This window comes from Rhinolophus hipposideros, assembly GCF_964194185.1.
Source record: "Rhinolophus hipposideros genome assembly, chromosome: 6".
Classification (NCBI taxonomy): domain Eukaryota; kingdom Metazoa; phylum Chordata; class Mammalia; order Chiroptera; family Rhinolophidae; genus Rhinolophus; species Rhinolophus hipposideros.
The window spans coordinates 24,915,332-24,934,882 of record NC_138052.1 but is presented as its reverse complement, the minus strand read 5'-3'; the positions used below and the strand labels follow the sequence as shown (position 1 = coordinate 24,934,882).

At 39.0% G+C, this 19,551-nt stretch overlaps 1 protein-coding gene across 4 annotated transcripts in view; it reads right to left on the bottom strand.

The window, feature by feature from the left end:
* Window positions 1-19,551, bottom strand: part of ARHGAP15 (Rho GTPase activating protein 15) — a 625,881-nt gene that overhangs the window by 233,983 nt on the left and 372,347 nt on the right. For all 4 annotated transcript variants that reach the window (XM_081052847.1, XM_081052846.1, XM_081052848.1 and 1 more), the window contains one exon: window positions 4,930-5,028. In XM_081052847.1, the coding sequence (XP_080908973.1) occupies window positions 4,930-5,028 (99 nt within the window). The remainder of the gene's footprint in view (window positions 1-4,929; window positions 5,029-19,551) is intronic.

Genomic DNA, 19,551 nt, shown 5'->3' with positions numbered 1-19,551 from the left:
CTAGCTTAACAGAAGTCATACAAGAACATGCAGAAGAAGCCACATGGAGACTGGTAGGAGGGACAGAGACAGGGAACAGGCTGGTCCCACAGTGTACTTGGCAGTTAAAAATCAGGAAGGATATCCCCCCTGAGGAGTGAGGCATCCTAGCCTCACACCAGGCTCCCCAGTCCAGGGTTCCAGTGCCAGGGAGAGAGGTTCCTACATCTTCTGGCTGGGAAAACCAGTGGAGATTGCAACTGAGTAAGATGGAAGGTGGCTGGAGACCTGGAGTCTTGGGCATTCCTCTTAAAGGGCCTGAACATAGACTTACTTGCTGGCAGACTCTTTCACTCTTATTTCCAGTGCTGGAGCAGCAGCTTGAGGGGTGTCAGTGACATAGGGGGAAGAACTGAGTTGCCTGGCTTCAGGGAAAGGACTGGAGGTGAACTTTTCTCCCAAACAGATATTCTGATGGAAGTCATTGTTTCTTTGTTGAGCACTCCCCTCACTCAGCAGCTGCCATATTTGAGTTTCCATCAACCTGGCTGACACCATTTGCCTTGCCCTGGTGATTCTCTGAGACCCTGTCCCACCCAAATTGCAGGCCCACCCAAGCTGCTTCCAGTGTTTTTTCCATACAAATGGCCTGTTTTGACTCAGGCTGCAGACTTTCCTAAAATCTCAGAAAGGTTCACAAATCCCAAACAAGCAGCATCTGGTGTTGGCATGCCCTATAACTCTTGCTAAGAAGCCCCAAACCCAGCACCAGTTGCAGACAACCTTGGTTAATGGCTTGGCCTCTCCCAGGGACCTCCAAACCCAGTGTGGGTGGAAGACCTTTATGGATCACTTTGTGGTTCATGCCAGGTGACCTCGGGCAAGGCACAGGCTTAGGCTGAACTTGGCCTGTGGCAGGGCCCCTCCCAGGAGGCCCCAGGAGACCGCACACCCAGTTGCCCATTCCAGATCTTGCCAGAGCACCATCAAGCCACCTCCAAAGATGACACACTCCAAAAACGTGTGGGACCCCCTGACACAGGGTGGCTGAATGGATAAGAAAACAAAAATCCCTTACATATGCTGCCTACAAAGACTCACTTGAAAGACACACATAGCCTGAAAGTGAAAAGATGGGAAAAGATACTTCATGAAAATGGAAACAAACAAAAAAAGTTGGGGTAGTAATACTTACACCAGACAAAATAGACTTCACAATAAAGGCTATAGCAAGAGACAAAGAAAAACCTAGTAATCCCACTTCCTGGGTATTTATCCAAAAAAAACCTAAAACACTACTTTGAAGGGACATGTACATCCATATTTTCATTGCAGCATTATTTACAATGGCCAAGATATGGTGGCAATCAGTGTATGAATGGATAAAGAAGCGGCTGTACATATACACAATGGGATATTACTCAACCATACAAAGAAAGAAATCCTGCCATCTGCAACAACATGGTTGGACCTAGAGGGTATTGTGCTGACTGGAGTAAGTTAGACCGACAAAGACAAATGCTATATGATTTCACTTATATGGGGAATCTAAAGAACAAAATAAACAAACAAATAAAAAGAAATGGACTCATAGTTACAGAGAACATTTTGGTGGTTGTTGGATGGGAAGAAGTTTAGGGGGATGGGTGAGGAGGTTGGGGGTTGAGAGGTACAAATTGGCAGTTACAGGGTATTCATGGGGATGTAGAGTATAGCATAAGGAACATAGTCAATAATATTGTAATAATATGTATGGTGTCCGATGGGTACTAGATTTATCAGGGTGATCACTTTGTAAGTTATATGGATGTCTGATCACTGTGTTATATACCTGAAACTAATATAATTTTGTATGTCAACTGTGATTGAAAAATTATATATATATATATATATATATATATATATATATATATATATATATACACATATGTATATCTATATTTAAAAAAAATACTATCTCACTCCTTTACAGTTTGTCCTCCAAGTTTTGTGTATATTTTCTAGGCTGAGCAGGCAATGTCAGAAACCACAAAAGTGACTTTTATCCAGTTATAACAGTTGGTGAGGAAGAGAATGCTCTGGTGGTTTAGAGGAATGAAGAAAACCAAATCAAGATAAGGAAACATACTAAACAAGTTATTCGCTAAATTGGTTTACATTTGGCTCACTAATAGAGTTTCTTCTAGGCATGTCCAAGAGATGCAAACTTTAAAATGCAATACCATCTGACCAGGGATGAATAAAGAATCCGTCTTGTGCCAAGCACTGGGTAGAATTTCCCTGGGGAGACTATAGGATCGTAAACAGTTTTGTTCTGCCAAGTGCAAGTAACTAACTGAATGAATGAATGAATGAATGAATGAATAGATGAGTGGATGATTGAATGAATAAATGCTGAGATCTGCTTTCCTGATATTGTTTTATTTGAAATCAAGCATGCAAGGAGCACTAAGAAAGTACAGATACAGTTTATAGATGATTTTTTTTTTTTTTTAAGGCAGGGAAATACTGTTCAGACAAAAAGAGAAAAGGAAACAGTTTTTTACGACAGTCGATGTGCTGCTGTAGTGAGTATTGAGGCCGTTTCCTTAAGACTGTGAGAGTAAACACACAGTTTTCATTAAATGTGCCTTTCCCATAACTAGTCCATAAGCATTTCCCATGACTCTGCAGTTGAGTATCTTGGCTAGAAGAGTATCTGGCCATTAGAAAGAAGGCTGCAGATATGCTGAGTCCCAGTCGTGCCGAGAGACTTGGCACCTTTCTATGCTACTTCCTAATACCAACCCCAGCATAAAATGTCATCAGAAGCCTGCATAAACATTGGACTTAGATTCACATAAATTATTTCTGTCCTAAGGTGCTTTATGCCAGAATTTAGTAAAAACAGCACTTTGAGTAAATAGAATTGGCGTATAAATGTAAGAATATTAATCCAACAAAATGATCCTAGAAAAATATAATCAGAAGTACACACTTGTAAATCTTGCAATGATGTGAGAGGTTTATCTAGTGATTTTGAGATTTTACTGAACATTTCCATAAAGTTCCTTTAAACTGACACTGCCAAAGTGCTTCGAATTACCAGTTTCTTTGCGGAATTATGGTTTTTGAATTTCATTAAAATGCTTGGGCATTTTTTTAATAATCATATGTGTGATTAGCACTGGATCTACAAATTCAATTTAAGAGTAAACACTGGGACAATGAAATATAGTGCCAGATATGATTGTTCCTGTCGGTGAAAACATTGTCTTATTTTATTAAAAATATCAACAAAAATGCCATGAACAAAAGATACAGTTTCTATTTATAGACATTTCTACTCTACGATATTATGGTATTTGTATACTGCAAGGCTGTATCTGGCAGAATTTTCATTGTGCCTGGGGTATGCACATGAGTAGAGAGGTAAAGAGCCACTTTTTTTTTTTATATGTGCACACATCTTATTATGTACAGCTTCCCCCAAAGTCCTATTTGGATTTCTGCTCTAATATAACAGTGCTCACACAGTCAGTACTGAGTACAAGTGAATGAAGATTTCCTGAAAATGATAATTTAGCTATTGGCAATAATAACATTATAACATTTTCAGTGATCCATTTTGGATTGAACTACTTATTAAAGAATATCTATTCCTCAAATATGTACTTATAAAATTAAATGAGATTGCAACATGCAGTAAAAACACATTTCTTTCTAAACGCCAATTGACTCCCTTCCTCACCTACACCTCTCTTCGTGTTCATTCTGCTTTTACTGTTTTCTACTTTCTCTCTGAACTCTCAGCTCTTCTCTCTGATGTGTTGATAGGCTTTTCTCAAAAGCCAGTCTCTTTATCCACTTTCCCTACCCACTCGTCCCCTTCTTGTTATTCTCCATTCCCTACTGATATGGGAATACTAGGATCCCAAGGCTGTCCTTACAGTATAATTAAAGTATGAATTTCCAGGAGTTGGAAATTGCAGACCATTTTTATTATGCTTCTATAATAAAGCCAGGTAACACTGAGAGAATTAAAATAGCTTTTCCCTAGCAGATAACTTGATAAAGATTTTTTCCCCCTTGGTTCTATTGTTTTAAGAGATTGGGAGCTGAAACCGGGAATAGATTCACCAATTCTTTTTCTGAAAACACCTCTATCTTTTACATGATCTATATCCCCCAAGATCCTGGGAATATGTTGTAAACTTGTAACAGATGGTGATGAAACTTCATATTTTTATACAATACATTTTTTTTTTTTGAGATTCTGCATCTATTGTGTGTACCTTCCAGGGAAAATGACCTTGAAGGAATGAAGTCATAGTATGAAGGAAAAACATCCCACAGATAGACTAGCATAGAAATGATGAGTCAGTTGGGTTTTGTTTTGTTCCTCTCAGTAAGATGAAATAATTTCAGATGAAAAACAGAATGTTGAAATATAAGGATCAAAGGTCATCTTAACACTGGAGGTGTATCTGTTAATTGTTCCAGGAAAACCAGTTAGCCTTATTCTGACTGAACAGAAACACATGGAAGATGGAATATAACTGTTTGCAAGTAGAAATGCTATTTGCTTCAGTTGGGGGCTTACCAAAAATTGTTCTGGCACAACATCTACCAGCATGAATGTTAGGAGGGTTCTAACACTGTGAGTGCTGATATTTTATGAATGTTTTATCACTGGCTTGAAAACAAGAAGTTTGCAATTGAATCAACAACATGTCAGACAGACAAAATATTAAAAAAAATTAAAAAAAGAACATTAGTGGGAATTACTGATGTCCCTATTGTAAAAACAAGCTGAAGTTAATAAGAAACTTGATCCTCTTAACCGATTAACAAAAGTCAAGTTTTAATTGCCTAGCTTTCCAGACAAATCAAGTGGTGCTGTTAACTTCAGCATTGGTTGTGCAGGGGGTGCAGTAATGGGGAGAAATGGCTGCATATTCAGTTACCCACCTCTTTTTTCGACAGCTTCAATGCATTGCTTTACGAACCGCGGAACGGTGGAATTTTCACGTTCACACACTGCGTGCAGATGAGAGCCAAAAATTTGATCTGCAAAAGAAACAAAGATGAGCTCCATTAAAATCCAAGCTTGCGTTGTTCTTTAATTTGATTCTGTTTCCATATCCACTGCGTGATGAAATCTGCATCTTGCATAGGAATCGATTTTTTGCTTTAATTCCAAAGTGTCTGTTGCAGACATACAAAGACCATAACTCCCTCCTTTATGGAACAGGACTCCAGCCCCAGAAAAAGAAAACTAACACTCTGCCCTCAATTAGGCAGGGGTGACTGAGTAAATTTTAGTCTCTGTGGGCTTAACTTTGTTGTCTATAAAATAATGACAAGGAATTAAGGAAACTTCTACAAAATAATTAATCTTAATGAATTGATTGAGTGATTTAGAAGAAATTTACCAACGATTGCCAAAATTTTGATTTTGTCAGTATATTTAGAAGATTCACTCTGTAGCTCAGTGATATTTGGCGAGGTTAAGTTTTGAGGAGACCTAACTTTGAAGTGAATTCCTTAACATTTCTCCTGCCTTAAATGCCCTTCCTTGTCTTTAAGTGACCTGTTTCCTTTAATGCTCAGCTCAGATGGCACTTTCTCCACAAACTCTCTCCTCCCTACCTCAATGTTGTGTCTCCTGGAACATGGTTCTTTGGGATTCCAGTTCCTGAGGATGGTAATAGGTGATATGGGAAAAAGGGCCTGTGATCCAAATGGTTTAGCAACATCGGGTTAAACAAAGTTAAATGGGTTTCTTTCATGTGTGTTTATTTTAGAGCTTGTGATATGCCAATGTGCCCTGGGAATCACCATGAGGGGCTGCAGGATGTAGTATTTCCCACACTTATTTTAGTATGATCCTTTTATTTCAAAGGACATCCCTCTAGACTAATGTTTCCGAGAACACACTCAGTGAAATCCTAGCCTAGCCCTCTTGTTTAGAACATGATTTATGCTACCTTGCATTGTGTATTTACATTTATAATATATGAAATTTATTTTCTCAAAGTAGATTCTGAGTGCCAGCATCATCTGTGTGTTCTTATAGTCACCAGCACTTTACACAGATTCTGGCCCACAGGACTCACCCACAGATTTTTAAAAATTGTGGTAAAATATGAATAACATAAAATTTACCATTTTAACCATTTTTACATGTACAGTTCAGTGGCATCAAGTGCAGACTGTTGTGCAATCAACAACACAATCCCTTTACAGGACTTTTAAAAACAGCATAGATGTTTACTACTGATAATGAAACAAATATTTAGTAGTTTCAAGGGCTTCCCATCTTGCTCAGAATGAAATCCAATTCCCTGTCATCACTTCCAAGATAGCACATGACCTGACTTTCCACCAATTACTTGACTTCATTTGCTTCCTCTCTCCTCTCTCCCCGTCATCGCTTGCCGGCAGCCACTCTACCCTTGCTGATCCTTGTCCACGCCAAGCATATTTCTGCTGCTGGACTTCACACTTACTATTTCCTCTGCATGCAACTTTATTGCCCTAGGTCTCTGATCAAATGTCATCTTATTATTGTAGCCTTTCCAATATACCCACCTTTAAAAAAAATGGCAACCGCTGTTAACAGGAACCTCCATGTCACTTCCCTGCCTTGCTTCCCTTAGAGCACTTATCTCCACCTGACATATTAGATTGATGTGTTTACTGATTACTTGCTTCCCTTGCTGAGAAGGAAAAATCCAGGAGAGTAAGGACTATACCTATTTCTTTTATTGCTGGATCCCCAGTAACTAGACAATGTTTGGCATGTACCAGAAATTCAGTAAGCATTCATTGAATCGTTGGCTGCAAAACATCATCTGAATCATCAATGGGGATTCTCAGTGAACTTTAAAAACTATTTGTAGCAGAAGTGGGGAGAAAAATATAAAATGCAGCATACCGGAATGCTAAAGGATACATTTCACAGACGGGTAGTCAAAATGGAGTGTGGTGAGATATCAAGGAAGTCAAAATTTTCATCCATTTCTTAGAAAAAGTGATGACTTGGGGACAACCCAGAGGGAGGGAAGAAATTAAGGCTAAAGCACTAATAATAATGAACTCCAATATGGAAATGTGTATATTTTTTCATCCAAGAGATGGAAAGAAGATAAGCTCAAAACACATCCATCAACATCGTGTAGAAAAGTGGGAAATAATCATGGGTGTTCGCTTTGAATACTTGGTCAAGTAACAAACATACGTTCAAAAATGGTGAGACAACACTATAAGAAAGAGTGACATAAATATTAAGAAAAATAACTCAGAACTTCAAATCAAATAATTTAAATTGACCAGATTTATAGTCAGGAAGAATTGCTATAAAGTATAAATCCCCTTAAAGAAAATCATAATTCAAATCAATTTCACAAACATTTATTATCTTCTATCTTTATACCAATGAGGTAGACATATTAGATTGTAAAAAGAAATCAAGAAGTTTACCATCTAGTAAGGGCTAGTAAAAGTATTCAAATAGTATACAAAATAAAACATAGCAGGTGTCATAAATGGTACTAAATGCTAAGAAAGGTGTCCTATAGGTCTTTGTGACATTTAGTGCAGATGTGGTTTGCATGTGGTGGGGAGTAGGAGAGGTTTGTGAGATGGGAGTAGGAGAGGTTTGTCATTCAAGAAAAACAGGTTCCTGAATGAAGTGTATATTAAAATCTGGAGACTGTTATTTTTTCTTTTGATGGGTAGATACAGAAAGATAGAGATGAAGCATTCTAGAGCACATAGTCTTCCATTCAGCTATTTGCAAAAGAAAATCCTGAGTGCCTGCTCTGTGTCAGAAGCTAGAAAAGATATTAGTAATATAATAACCAAGACCTGATCCCTATGCTAGAAAAGTTTCTTGTCTAGTTAGGAGAGCATATAGATAAGCAAGTAGAAACATTTTGTCATGAAAAATCCTGTAACCGAGGAAGTACAAATGCACTGGGAACACATGGAGGGGCATCGGACCAGCCTGAAGCACCCATGGAAGACTTCCGAAAGAAGAACTGAATCTTCAAGAATAAGTAAGACTTAAACTGGATAGTTAAGAGTAGGGACAAAGGGGCGTTTGGGGAAGATGAAGAAGAGGTAAACAGACATGTCAGTGATGGGAAGAATGATAGCAAGATTGTGGGGTGCTGAGGGAAACATTCACTCTTCCTTATTTAGAGAAACCTTAATGTATTAATCTTTAAAGGGAGTTAAAAACTGTGTGATAAAGAGCCTTAAATATTAAGCCAGGTAGGTGAAATTCTTTGAGAGTGTGCAGATACCATTGATTTCTTACACATATGCTATTCCTCTGTCAACTTCTTTCTTGTTTTTGGAGTGAACTCATAAGACATAATCTAAAAGTGTTCTCTATTAGATTCTTCATCCCTTATAACTTTGAGTGATCAGAGTTCTGGTCAGGGGAAGGACTTGGGAAGCTACAAGAGAAGATTTTTTTCTCTGATAAAAGGAGAGGGGTGTATGAAGATACACTTCCTTTTTTTCTTCCTGCTTGGAACATCACTGTGCAATCATGTGATGCTTGGAACTACTGCAGCAATCTTGTCACCATGAGGCAACATGCATACAAACAAAAGATGAACATGATGAAAAAGAAATAGTTACCAAAAAACCTGAGCCCTCAATGACATTGTTGAACTTTCAGCCGAATCCTAAAACACTTTCTCTAGACTTCTTGTTAGATAAGATTATATAAGTCATGTTTAACTGCATAGTCTATCACCTGCACCCGAAATGTTCATAATTGCATGGCAGGCCCAAATCATGTGGCAGAATGGACATGTGATTGTCTAGAAAAGATGTTATGAAGACCAGAATGAGGATAGAGTTGTGGCATATTTAATCATTGTTCACAATTCTTCTAGTCTTCGCGTAATTAGATTTATATATTTACCTCCTTTGTCATGGTACTATGGGGGGAAACTCGCTAGAGTGGGTGACATTTGTTTCCTCTACTTCATTGATGTTGGGCTTGGCCATATGACTTGCTTTGGACAATGTACGGTGAGCAGGAATGACAATGTGTGAGTTCCAGACTGAGGCCTTAAGACACATTACAGACTTCTACTCACCTGCTTGCTTCTCTGCTAAGGCCAAGACAAGAGCTCCCCTGGGTAGCTGCTGCCCCTTCAGTCTGGGCTCCAGGGTAAATATTAATAAATGCATATTGTACAGAACAGAAGGCAGCTCTGAATGAGGAGATAAGTCCAGTCAGATCTACAACTTAAAGCAGAGCTGTTCAGTCAAGCTTGTCCTAAACTACCCTACCCACAGACACGAGAAATAAATGTTTTTTGCTGTACGTCACTAAGATTTTGTTTGTTTGTTATGCAGCAATAGCTTACTGATAAAGATAACAAGTGTCTGGGTTTTTGGTGATCTATGCTACATTGGAAGAATAAAAACAGAGTTGACAGAATGTGAAAAGTGAAACTGGGAAGCAAATAAATAGGGAAAAAATAATTCTAAATTTGCTAAGAATGTGGAATTATGCAGCAGTTTAGACACAACCATAAGGAAGAGTCCCAAAGGAAATTGTTCTCACCTTCAAATTTAAACTCATTATACCTTACCTAATATTACAGCACTTCTTATTCTGTATTCTCTACAGACTAGTTCAATTGTATCAAATTCAAATCAGTGAATGTTTCGTGAGCACCTACCATATGTTGAGTGTTGTAAAGGATGCAAAGATTAATTAATTCATTCAGTAACTATCTGTTACATGCCCACTATAAGCCAGACACTGTGCTTCAGCCTGAAAATGCAATGACGCATGAAGCATGATCTCTTACAGTCTGGGGGGAGGGGGAGAATAACTCCCAAACAAAATATATGATTAGTGCCATTGCAAGGGTGTGTGATCATGATAGTGAAGATTTATTGTGCATTTACATTAAGCCAGGCAAGGTTCAAAGTACTTTACATATTCTATCCAATTTAATATTTATACCAATCTTCAAACTTTTGGTGGTAGATACTGTTATCATCCTGATTTTACAGGAGAGGAAACTGAGGCATAAAGACAACAAGTTATTTGTCTATAGCTACAAAGCATCAATCTCTAGGGGAAACAAAAGGTAAGGACCTAAACTAAGGCCATGGAAAAAAGAGGTGATTTCAGGCATTTTTGTTTACTGGATGCAGGAGGTGAGCCAACGCAGCAGGCAAAGAAGGCTTTCAAATTTCTTGCTTGGTTGAAGGAGACCCTGATGCAAAAACCTGAGGGTTTGAAGATTCATGAGATTGATATTTAGAATTTAAGCATTTCAGATGCAGCTGAATGATAATGGAAGATAAAGGTGAAAAGTTTTCTTTGGATTTTGGCAATTCAGAGGCTATTTGTAACCATAAATAAAATGGCTTTAGTAGAAGAATGCAACTGGAAAGCAGACGTTGGTGGTCCAGATTTGAAGAGAATTGAGGACGTAGATACAGCAGAGAGACTTCTTTTTAAGACTTTTCATGGTCGGAATTAATTATAAGGAAAGAAGGGACTTGGAGAAGGATTTGGAGTTGGGTGAATAGGAGAGAATTTCAACTGCAGGGTATTTTTGATTGCCATAGTGTCCTGAGGGGATGAGGTGCAATACTATGGGCTATGTTCAGTTATTATAATGTAGGAGGTGGGGGAGGTGCATTACTGCCACTTACTGGGGGGTCCAGGCAAGTGCAGGCAATCCTTCTCAGGGAAATACTGCCCATTCCTGATTAACAAAAGCACCCTAGTGAGAAAAGAGCCTGGATATGTTGAACTTCATTAGATAGAAGGGAGATATTTGCTTTTGCTAGTTATCAGAAAAGCCAAAAACATTATTCTTACTTCTGTCGTCTCTTTATACTGGCTACATTCATCCAAGAAGATGTGGCTCCTCTGGACTCTATGGATTACTTTAGCCCTCCAGGTGAACCTGATTAACTCAAAAGATGTCATGTGACCCAAGCTCCGCCAGTGCATGTCCCCCTACAAAAAATTTAGCATTGGGACATTGCAGACTGAGGTAGTTATTTCCAGGGATTTGAATTGTAAGGCTGCCTGGACCTAGACACTGGGAGCTGGGGGCAGCCATTTTGGGGGTTGGCCAGGTACAATGGGTTAGTGGGCACAGGAATGAATTTGTAGAGGTGAAAGAAACAAATAGACCTCAACTCCTCAGTTTCTGATGCCTAACTCCAGGCACCATATATCCTTGCCATGAAATGCATTAGAAATTACAGTGAATATCTGTTTAATGCAACTAAATAAACTAGACTAGAACACGGGCATTCCAATACCCAGAAGTTTTCCAGAGAGGGCTTATAATCACAATAGAAAGCCTTGACAAAATGGCTCAGTGGGATCCACTGTTAACAGAAAACACTGGTCAGGATGAGTATGGTGGATGTCTATGCGTTTTGCTGGTCCCGTAACTATTCTTCTATCCTCTGGCAAGAACACACTGATTTCCCTATGGGGATAACACCTTTCTCACTTTGCTGCCATTTGTTTTGAGTAGTGTTGACCTCGTCATCTCCAGTATCAGGGATGGACATGCATTTCATCATCCTGGCCAGTGTATTTGGTTCAGACAGGAATACGTGATCCAAGAGGATCTGGTCAAGTAAATCCTGAGGCTTTGTCTAGTGCTAGTGGGAAAGAGGAACCCTCTTTCTATAGTAGATGGTGTCGTGTGGGGTGTCCGGCGGGGTGGCCTGCGGGGTCTCTGCTCCCGCTCCCCACATAAGAACGCAGGACATGGTGAGGCCAAAAAGGAACACCCACGGAGCCATAGGTAGGGAAGTCATACCACTATGGTCTCACTGGAGGCTGGGTTTACACGACGTGCGACCTGCTGTCCGCCTTGCTGCCAACCGACCAACTCTCCTCGACTCTCCTTACTCTCCTTCAGTCTCCTCCTTCACTCTCCTCGGCTCCCCTCCGTAGCCGCGGCAGTTATATCAGTGACCAATGGCTTAATGGCTGCAGCTGATGGCCAACCAGCCACAGCTGACAGCCATCCACTATCTGAGCCAGCACCTCTCCACATGAGGCCGAGAGCCTGGAAACTGCTTCCTGGGGCTCTGTCCCCACAGATGGTAAACTGTGAGGAGGTGAGTTTGAGCTTCCCTAAGTTACGTCACCACTTTCTGAGAAGACATACTGGAAAATTAAGCCCACGGAGTGGAAAACAGAGCTGAGCAATAGAGGAGATAAAGATTTGAGAGCATTTTTGTGCCCCTTGATTGAGTCATGCCAGAAGCTATCTTTGCCCCTTGGACTTTTCAATTAAGTAGTCCAATAAATTCCATTCTTATTTTTGAAGTTTAGACAAGTTTCTGTCAATTAGAACTGGATGAATCCTGACTACAGCATTAGCCTTCACCATAATGGTGAATTATATAACTTAGAGGAGATGATGATGGACATGAAATGACTTTGTAAAATAAAAAGTGCTATTCAAAGAAAGTAAATCATAGAGATTTAGCTAAAATGTCATTGTCAAATTTAAGGTCTGTTGTAGGATTGCCAACAGTCCATAAATCTTACACAGCTGAGAGTTTGATAAACCAAGGAAGACCATTAAATTATAGGAGTGTGTTTGGACCACAGAACCTTCTATCTTAAAATGGTGTAAAGAAAGATGGAGAGAGAAGGTACTCTTGTTTTTTTGGCAAGCATTAAAAAACTAGCTTTTGCCCCTCAACTTCCATGCCTGTTGTTCTGACACAACTTTAAGGATGATTTCTGCATTCTCCTTCCTTAGAGTATTAAAAAAGGGAGCAATCCCACAACCCCTGAGCTCACGACTCCCCACCTATATTCCCATCTGTGGGCTCACTGGTAATCTTCTCTTCCTCTGTTAACAAATCTGTATATTTAGAAAACACCTCTTGCTAGGGGTACCAATGTTTTTGGAATGTTCTACAATGCCCTGGCCTTGGCTAGTGTGAACACTGTATCTTCATTCTACTGCTTCAGTGCTTGTACCAGGGGTGTCAGACAACACATTGTTTGGAGAAAATCCATTTTCTGCAATTTTTTGTTGAAAGCATCTTTTGGTGAGAAAAACAAATAGACCTTCCACATGACTGCACTTATAAATCATGTTGTTTACATAATGAATTAGAGTTTAACTAGGAAATGGTGGTTTTTAATCTTTAAGCTCTCAAACTTTTGACTGATTTTAGTTAGTTCATCAGCATAACCAGGTTAAGTCTCCCGATTACAAATTAGCTTCTTTCTCCCTCATCTCTGCTATATATTTTTTGACAAATTATGGAAAGAACACCCAGTAATGGGATCTTTGTCAGTTAGATTCCAAATGAATCAAAACTACGAGGAAAACTACTCAATAGAGGCAGTTAAATGTTCAAATAATGTGACGGTGTTATCATCATTTACCCAGGGAGACAGTCTCCACATGCTTTTCAAAATGATGTTATTCTGCTTTCAGGACAGAGGGACATTGCAGCTACTCTAGTAAATTTTAAAAAGAAAAAACAAAGCATCTAAAACTGCACATGCATGAAGAATATAGCAGGGAACAAAAAATAGTAACAACAAACTGAACTGCTTAGCCGCACATGTACACACACACACGCACACACAAACACACACCAGACTATTATTGTGGTCATAAGGGATATTTGTAAAGGTGTTTTCCTGCAATGGGAAAAAACAATACAAACAGAAAAAAACAACAGTGACTATCTTAAGCAAATACAAACTTATTTGAATGATATTCATGGATGGAGGTGGAAAGAAACTGAAAGAATGTACTGGGAATTCAAAGCAATTTATTAATTGCTCAAATAAATTACTGGAGGGTGTGGGACCCATGTTGGGGATGTTTAAAATCCAAGGTGCTTAGGAGAGCCATAAAATAAGAAGCAGGAAATACAACAAATATCTGTAACTCCAGCTGGGTCAGGATGCTATTTTCATTGTCATCCCCACCACCAGGACTGTCATAATGACTTCTATTCATCCACTGCTTAAGATTTGCAGTTCCAGTAAAGGATGCCCAGTTGGTTGAGATTATATTTTTAAAACCGGGTTGGCATGAGCACAAACATTGCCCTTGTAGCCTCCATGGCAACTAGCATTCAAACCGGAAATTTTCCCCCGGCAGAATGCCACACACAGAGGGGCAGATCATTTCCCATTAGGTTGCTTTAAGGGAGGGGCAGTAGATAATGGAGGGCAAAAATAATATTTTCAACATGGGTAATGTCAGCAATTTAACTGAATTCATCCTTTGATTTTAAACTATACGTGACATTTAGTTTTCCTTTAGAGAAAAGGCGTCCAGAACAAAAGTTTCAGACTGCTTATCAAGAAATCCTGTTTCTACACTTACCTTTTATTTTTTTCTCTACTTGCATCGTCACCACCTTCTCTTCTCTTTTAAAATACTCCCCATTATGAGTGAGTACCCATCATATAACTTACCCACAACTTTCCTGAGAATTTTTGGAGAAATGGATGATTTGAGTAAGTACTATAGTTTATTGAAGGCTTATGTCTTTGAATTAAGATGCAGAGAAATATACCTAATGCTGAAACACTACTGAATTTAATCGATCTTAAGTGCTTCAGAAGGTACTGGATTATCTTATGATGCCTCAGTGCTTTGATTAAACATATCAGCTACTGCTTTTCTGTATACTCATATCAAAAATTGGGGTGATTCTCTGCTGAATCTCTAATATACACTGGAAGTAAATCTCTCATTGCTTTGTTGTGATTTCTTTTTTCTCATAAGGGTCAAGTGCAGGAAAAAGCTTAATTATTTAAACTTTTAAGTAGTTTGGGATATAAATAAATAGAAGTTCTAAATATATACACTTTTGTGTATAGCTTCCCCCCACATGTTTATTCATATTTTTGTATCTCATCTAACCTAAAGTCCCTGGTGGATAAAGATACTGTCTACTCCGGAAAGACTGGCCTGGAGGACATTTGCCTAGCCCTACAGAAAAGATCTCCCCAAACAAGGATAGGCTCTGGTCTGCAGCTTCCAATTAGAATTGAACAGTTGGCTGCAAGGGTAGCATCCTTTCACAAGAGCAGTCCAAAGATGAGTTTCAGACACAGACCAGCAGCCACCAGACAGAATGGCAGAGTCCTTTCCCTAGTACTTTCCATTTTTTTTTCTCCTTCCCTTTCCAGACTTCCAGCAGTCTCTACCTTTCACAATTTCATCTTCAACCCCAAACAACACTTCCATGAAGCACCCTTTGGCCTCTTCTAAGCTCCAAAACTGTTACAGAAATAGAACTCAACACAATTTGGGTCCAATTAATGCAATGGACATTTTGGCAAGTCCATCAGCCAGAAAGAAATTTGTAGCTTAAATGTAGAGTTTATTAACCCATATGGAACAATGAGTAGGAAATTTTTCTCTATTTGTCTACTTTAGGCAGCCACTTCGTCCTGTACAGTTCCCTTCCTCCGCTTCTCGAAAGAAGCACAACACACAAATATACACATATATGCACAAACTCCCCCATGCATGTATATGCCCTGAATCATAGAATTCTAGAGAATGGTTTGACCAAGTGAATATTTCATGCATTTTTGTATCCATCCATTCAATGTATCCATCCCTGAGTATTTTTCAATGCATGCTGGGGATGGAATAATGAATAGAACACTATCTTCACACAACCTATATGTAAATGACAAAAATGCAAACATAAACACATAGACACATAATGTCAGATGGTGATAGGTACTATGAGAAAATAAAGCAAGGCAGGTAGATAAAGAGTTAGGGGGAGGTGTTGTCAGGGGAAACATCTCTGAGGCACTGGCACCAATTAGAGACCAAAGAAAGTGAAGGGAAGAGCCAATACACGTGGAGAACATTCAATCAGAGGAGCAGCAAATGTGTAAGCCTATGGGGGTCAGTTGGGATGTCAGACCAGTAGCAAGGCCTGTGTGGCTGGAGTGGAGTGACAAAAAAGAATTATGGTTAAAACTGAAAAGGTAGCCTGGGGGCCAAAGCAGGTAGATGCCTATAGGTCAAAGCAAGGACATTAGATATTATTTTAAGTATGATTTCACCCTAAGCAATTAGAGATTATAGAGCAGGGAGTGATATAATGTGATTTACATTTCTAAACGATCCTTCTAATTTCTGTGTGGAGACTATATTTGGAGGGTCAAGAAAGGAAGCAGAGAGGCCATTTCGGGGGCTGGTGAAATATTACAAGGAGAGATGATGCTAAGATAAGAGTAGTAACAACGAAAGTGACAAAAAGTGGTTGAATTTAAAATACATTTTTAAGGTGGGATTTGCTGATGAGAGTAGAAGAGACAGAATAAAATGGAGGATGACTCCAGCTGGCAGATGACAGTGGTATTTTCTGAGGAAGAGAACACGTAGGAGCCAGGGCATCAAGGGTTGCTCTACATAAACGTAAGATGTCTACTAAATATCCAAGGAGATGTCCAATAGGCATTTGAATATGCAAGTCTGGAGTTTTAAGAGTCTGGAGTTTGAGGCTGAAGTTTGGAAAAAAAAACAACTACAAGGGAATTTGGAGCTACAGGACTGGAATATTTCATCCCTGGAATATTTGAATAGTGTCCAGCCGTCTGAGAAACAGAATGAAAATTCTAAGGTCTTAACATAGGAAAAGCCCAACATCGTGGAGCTAGTGAGGGGAGCAGGTTCCACCAAAGCAATGTCCACTGAGTTTCCATAAGAAGGAAGAAGAAATTATAAATACACAGTAATTCTAAAACCACTGAAAGATTTCATGTCCTGCTTTCTTTTATTTCTACCCCTTTCCAGGAAACTAATTTCCGGGAAGTAGAGTTGAGCGAGATGGTCTCTAGTCTACCAGATACAGTTCACACTCCAGTTAGAACATATTAAAATAATCAAATCATGAAATTGTAATTTGGGGATAAAAAGAAGAGAGGACTAATTTAGAATGAGGAAGAGAGGGGCAGTTTCATGGAGTTGATGATTTTGAGCTGTGAGAGTAAACACAAATAGAAGTTTACCAGATAGAGGAAGTTGGAAAAGAATATTCAAGGTGAAGGAAACTATACTGTGGAACAAGATAAATGTAATTTCTTCCACGTGTATTTCTATTACATTCCCTTCTGGTTGCCAAATGAATACATAGATGAATGAATGAATAAGAGAAAGTGATGTGTAAAAGAAAGTGATTTTTAGTTAAAGATTTTGATATGATCATTCAAGTGTGAGAGAAACATCCCAGTTTAGTTTGTTTCAGTGCATTTTGGATGATTGACATGGTCAAATTTTGTTTAACAGAACTTTTGGGTTTTTTTAGATTTTGGGTTGATAGTGTTTTCTGCTTTTCATTTGCCTATTTTCATTTCATTAGAATAACAGAGGGGACTGACAAAAAAAGGGGTAATAAAATTCAAAGATGTCAAATTTTGCTACCTTATTCTATATTTGTATACTCTTTACATTCTTAAAATATAAAACTGTCCGGAATTCAATTGCTCAATCACATAACTTACTGTAATTACTCTGAAGTTAAAACTTTCATTAATCAGTTTGTCTACTTACTTTACTTAGTAGGAACTTCACTGGGGGTTAAAACTACTGTGAAATTAGTACTTTTATTTCTGTTGGAGTGACAAATCTAAGGAGTAAACTTGATACATACAGTTTACTCAGATAATTGATTGAATTAATTCTGGATAATTTAAATTTCCTTTTGAGCCCAACAACTATGGCCTAGAGTTAGAAATGTCATTCAATGATTGATAAAAGTTGAAAGATTCTTTTAGGGTGGAGAGGATTTGGAGATTTTGACTCACTTAGAATTTAAGTAAAATCTAGGAAAGAACACTGTACTTTTCCTAATAGCAATATAGATTTGTTCAATCCCAGGTGGTAAGAATTCAATTTATTTGCATGAATGCATAGTTCAATAAGAAAAGGTTCAAATTTAGTTAGAGTAAAACTGCTTAATGATTTCAAATATTACTTGTAATATATTAATATAACAGGTTTGAATATCTATAATGGAGTCTCTTTCATTTGGGTCTTAAGGGTGTTCTCATAGCCACTAATGTTGAGTGCTAGGTACACGCTGAAGTACCTAAGAGGAAAGCACTTTAGGTTAAAAGCACTTTCTCTTCTCAGCCTCGGGTTAAAAGCTATTTCAGGATTCAGTCAAAGGCATTCTTTGGTCCTCAGCTTCAGCTTAAAAGCGGCTTTGATGAAAAGTGCTTTGAGGCAGGTAAAGGATTTTATAATAAACCATATTAAGAGCTGGGGAACCATGTGGTTCTGTGGAAGTGTTGGCTAGCTCCGTGGAGGTGTGGGGGAAGCTCTGCGCAGGTCGGCTCATTCCTGTGGGCTGCTATGAACAATGTGGCCGCTGGTTATTCTCTGCAAAGAAACTGGAAAACATTTCCAGGAATGTAACTGGAGAGAAGGGGTTAGAAGCCCAAATTAGTAGGTCATGCTGCACACATTTCTGAAAATATTTTTTTCTCTTCTGAGCTTCCAGTCAAACACAGTGTGTGTTTCTCTTTTTTTTTTTTTCAGCCCTTTCTGCAAAAAGTGACTATGCAGTAACATTTCGAAAACACCTCCTGTCCCGAAGCTATCCACAGAATTGAATAAATGATATCTCACTGTGAGATGCACTTTGCATACTGCACATTTTCTGAGTTATTGAATACTCTTCATTTATATTACTTTCCCAGCCAACAGAACTTCCCATTGGTGGGGGATAGGTGCACAGAAAGATGGAATGAAATATCTCAGTTGGGTCTCCCTCCTGAACTGGCAAAATGACATTCACCACCCAGATGTCTAATCGCAAGTGTTGATATTAGTTGGTGAAAAGACAGTGACTTAAGAGGAATTTTGAGCAGAGGTCAATGGAAATTATAAGAGATGGCAAACCGGTAGGAGTATCCCAGTTAAGTCCCAGGGGGTAGATTTGACTTCTCTTTAGGAAACGGCCTCAGACAAAATGGAAAGAAGCTATTTTCTTACTTTGTGAGATTCACAGCCTAAGAGCTGTTGCTTTAGGCCCTAAAGCAACATGCGGATGGCTGGGGAGAAGAGCAGTCTTCCCATCTACTCTGGCGACACAGTAGGTCCTCAAATGCAGAGAAAACGGGAGGGATCAGAGCACCGTTTGGCACCTGGAAGGATTTGGAGGTTCAAAAGCTCCAGCAGAGTACCTCGGCAGTGAAGCAGCCATCTCTCAGGAGATGCTGGCTGCCTGGCCATGGTGAAGTCCCTTCCTTGGGCACTTTATAGGCATTGGGTATCAAAGAAGAAGAAATAATACAAGGAGGGCAGTCCTCATCATAGGCGAGACATCCCAGGTGCTCCCAGAAACAGCCAAGGAGACCTTGGAGACAAAGAAAGGCTGAAAATTATACAGGTGGGAGCCGTGACTTGTGATGTGTGTGTTTGTCAGTGTTACTTCATTCATATCCATAGATGGCTGGGGTGGCCCATTGAGGCAAATAAGAATTAAGTAAAATTAGATAAAAGTATTAATTCCATGATGTAGCTTTTTAATATATCTTTCCATTGGTCTTCT